A 3,324-nucleotide genomic window follows, 5' to 3' on the forward strand; every position below is an offset into this window, starting at 1 on the left:
ATATATACGTTTATTTCAGACCGGCCCTCCGTTGCAAGTGACTCGTTCACAGGCTAACTGCCTTACCAACTATTGCCTCAGCAGCGTTCTTGTAAGTTGTTTTTGCAATAATTCGTAAAATGTTTGGTATTATATAATTCTGGAGGTTTGTATTTTTCCGCTGCTGAAGTTTACATGTTTGCCTTCTCAGATAGGTAGTTTAACGTTTATATAACATGGCCAGTGAGTGACATCGCTTTCCCATAGCTGTCAACTGGAAATAAAAAAAAAACACATTACGATAATTCTTCTCGAAAATGTTCTCATTTTTACATTTCTTATTCATATTGTTTAACTACAGGGTATTCATGAGATTACTCAACGTTTCAATGAAAGTTTCACTGCTTAAAAGAGAATCTAATATGTTTTTCCAATACGTATTTAGATCGTATGTTTTTATTCAAAAAACTAAATTATTCATAAAAGAATCGTGCTATTCATTTTCCTCACTATAGAATCATTGGTGGTGAAAAACTTCCGCAGTTTTCACAAATGAAACAGTCCTGAGTACTACCATCGTTGCATAGCAGGTCAACGATATCATATGAGTATCGAAGTCCGTTCACGGCATTCAAATTGTGCGAACGGCCATTCAAAGCAAGCAAACAGTCACAATATGATTTTGTTGACCGGAAACGGCGAAAATGGGGGTAAGAACAACGGCGATTGTCGTCTCATGAGAAAACGATAAGACAAGCTGTAATCATCATTCGCCGTAAAAATTACTTCACGAACTTCATACATCTGTTAGGAGTACAAAAAAGTTCTCAGCCTATGCTCTGACTGTTCTAGTACGCGCACTTTCCTAAAGTATCGCCAACTTGCTTTTTGGTTCACTGTACGTTTTTAAACGCCCGTTGCCTAAATCTATCAGCCAACAGAGTAGACATATAATTAAATCGTCATTTTCGGTTCTCTGTGCTGTTTACGTTTTAAATGTAAATGTCTACTGTTTGTGCAGCTGAATATATGCATTTGGATGATCGTGCAATGTATGTTGAGACGTGCAGTGTATGCACAATTTCCTGTTTTGAAGCTAGCGAAAAGTTTTTGTTCAGTTGAAAATGACTCGACTCTTTCAAATTACCCGCCCTATGTGGCAAAGATATAGCGGATTCCTCATGAACTGAATTAGCTAACATGATACCACAGCACACTCGCCTTAGCAAGTTGGTTAAAAATAATCTCTGTATCAAATCGTTACTAACACGACATGTGAATTTCCTACTTTACCAAGTCCAAAATATCATGGACTTTTTTCGGCAAGCGAGACATTCATAAAAAGAATGTCTGCCTGTGTGTTTGTTGGAACATGAAATAAGGGTTCTACTATAAATTTCGCAAGATCTTCGTAGGAAAATTATTCTTATACGACGACATGAATGTCACCGAAACTGGGCACTTAGCAATCACACCGCATATTCGTTTGTTTTAGAATATCGGCGGATAATTGAGAACTGCAGACTGGCTTCTCCCACACGCAACCAGGCAGATGCAAGTAGAAGCTAGATCACCAGATAGCGTTATTTGTACTTATATGCAGCCAATACTAAATCAGGAGAAATCTCGGACGTCGTCGTGCTTTACCCTCTATTATCATACTTCGGCTATGATAGGCGCAACCTTGACCGCTTCCGAGCTTTCGTATTTTGGCCTTTCACTCTACAAAGGCTATTCGTACGACCAGTGCTTGTTTGCCATTAGCAGAAAGATAAGCGCTAAGAAGACCGGTATCGCATTTTTGGCAGAACACAGACCGCGGCGCGTTAACTACAGTCTCCTTATAAACGCGATTGTCTATTTAAAGTTGGAAACTGGGTCCGATAGCCTTCACATTATATACCTATATTTAATAGCGCTGTCCCAAAAACAAAAAGCGATTGTCATTACGCGCCTCCAAATTAGTGCCGTTTTACTATTGGTAATGAAACAGCGTACTTCATAATACATGTTCAGCAAACTCTTGCTCTGTATAATTTGTTACATCACTAGTCAGTCCGCACGAAACTTTTAAATAGGTCGAATGCTCAAAAATATCAAATAAGACACTATGACTCGAACTCATTGTGTAATGGTTTTGTCAAATGCAAGTGCCAAGGCCTTCTTCTATATGATGGCTGGGTTTCCTATTAAAAATCATTTATAACCTAGAAGCCTTTGTTCAAGTAATTATTAATCGTATAAAGTTATCTAAAATCAGTTTGGCTTAGTCCACATCAAAATTTAGGCCCAGGGGAAGTCAATTTGAGTGATTCAGCGATCATTTTTTATTTAGAAAAAAGAGAGTGACTGAACGAACCATTTGCTGCCAACTAATTTAGGTTCAGTGATGGCAGTGGTATCTTTTTTTTCTTTTTTTGATGTTTAAAATGACTTTCGAGCTCTGAAATTCGCCGCTCTGTGTAATAGCTATTGACTAATCCTTCTGCGAAAACGCATAGGGCAGGTTTCTCTTATGTTAAATATGTTTATATATACATGCTGGTGTTTCAGGGCGGAGGTCAGGGCGGGGCAGCTGTTCCAGTGAGTACGGGCCGCAAACGACGGCACAGCCCTGAGCCATCGAATCTCTTTGCGCAACAAATCAGTGTAGATACAACGGTCCTCTTTCGTGAAAACTCTTATCGATCTAGCAATGAAATTAATAGAGACTTATTGTTGAATGGCCGTGATCACGGTTAGTCGTATGGATAAAGAAAGCAATAAGAAGCGCTTAGTTAATTATTGGACTTGCGACTGTATCACGTATCGCAACTTACATGGCATATGCATAATAAATCCTGCTATACATGTTATGGCCTACATAATTGAAAGAGAAGTTGAAGGACATAAAAAAAGCTTAGCTGAGCTCATTGCCTCGAAACGATTACAAAGCTAGGCTAAACGCATAAAGATGGGATGCATCCATCGAAATTATTTGATGCGACGATGATTGCGATCGATGGAACGCATAGCGTATAATACTTAATCGACTGATCAGTTAGATGCGGTGACTCCTCGAAACAGAAACAACATTTTATTTCTCTAGATTTTTTCTAATCGGATTATATTATTCTAATTAGAAAACGTTCGAAATTATTTTTCAACTAAGCAAAAATAAAGAAGGTCTAAAGGAGTATTATGCCTCCAATTAAACTAAGCAAAAAGACACTTTTTAACAATGGCTTGCGCAGCTTCTGTGTCTGTGGTTTCAACATGAACAGCAATCAAACTTAGAAGCCGTGATGCTCTTTGTTCTCTAAAATCTCCTTCTTCTTACTTAAGATGAAACAAGTTTCTTGTAGC

The 3,324-nt window shown here is 38.3% G+C and overlaps 1 protein-coding gene across 1 annotated transcript in view; it reads left to right on the forward strand.

The window, feature by feature from the left end:
- LOC111261328 (uncharacterized) overlaps positions 1-2,834 on the forward strand; it is a 12,689-nt gene extending 9,855 nt beyond the window's left edge. The window contains exons 5-6 of the mRNA XM_022834736.2: positions 20-91; positions 2,533-2,834. Coding sequence (XP_022690471.1) covers positions 20-91; positions 2,533-2,721 — 261 coding nt within the window. The 3' untranslated portion in view covers positions 2,722-2,834. The remainder of the gene's footprint in view (positions 1-19; positions 92-2,532) is intronic.
- The last annotated feature ends 490 nt before the right edge of the window (positions 2,835-3,324 follow it).

This window comes from Varroa jacobsoni, unplaced genomic scaffold (genome assembly GCF_002532875.2).
Source record: "Varroa jacobsoni isolate VJ856 unplaced genomic scaffold, vjacob_1.0 scaffold_546, whole genome shotgun sequence".
Taxonomy (NCBI): Eukaryota; Metazoa; Arthropoda; class Arachnida; order Mesostigmata; family Varroidae; genus Varroa; species Varroa jacobsoni.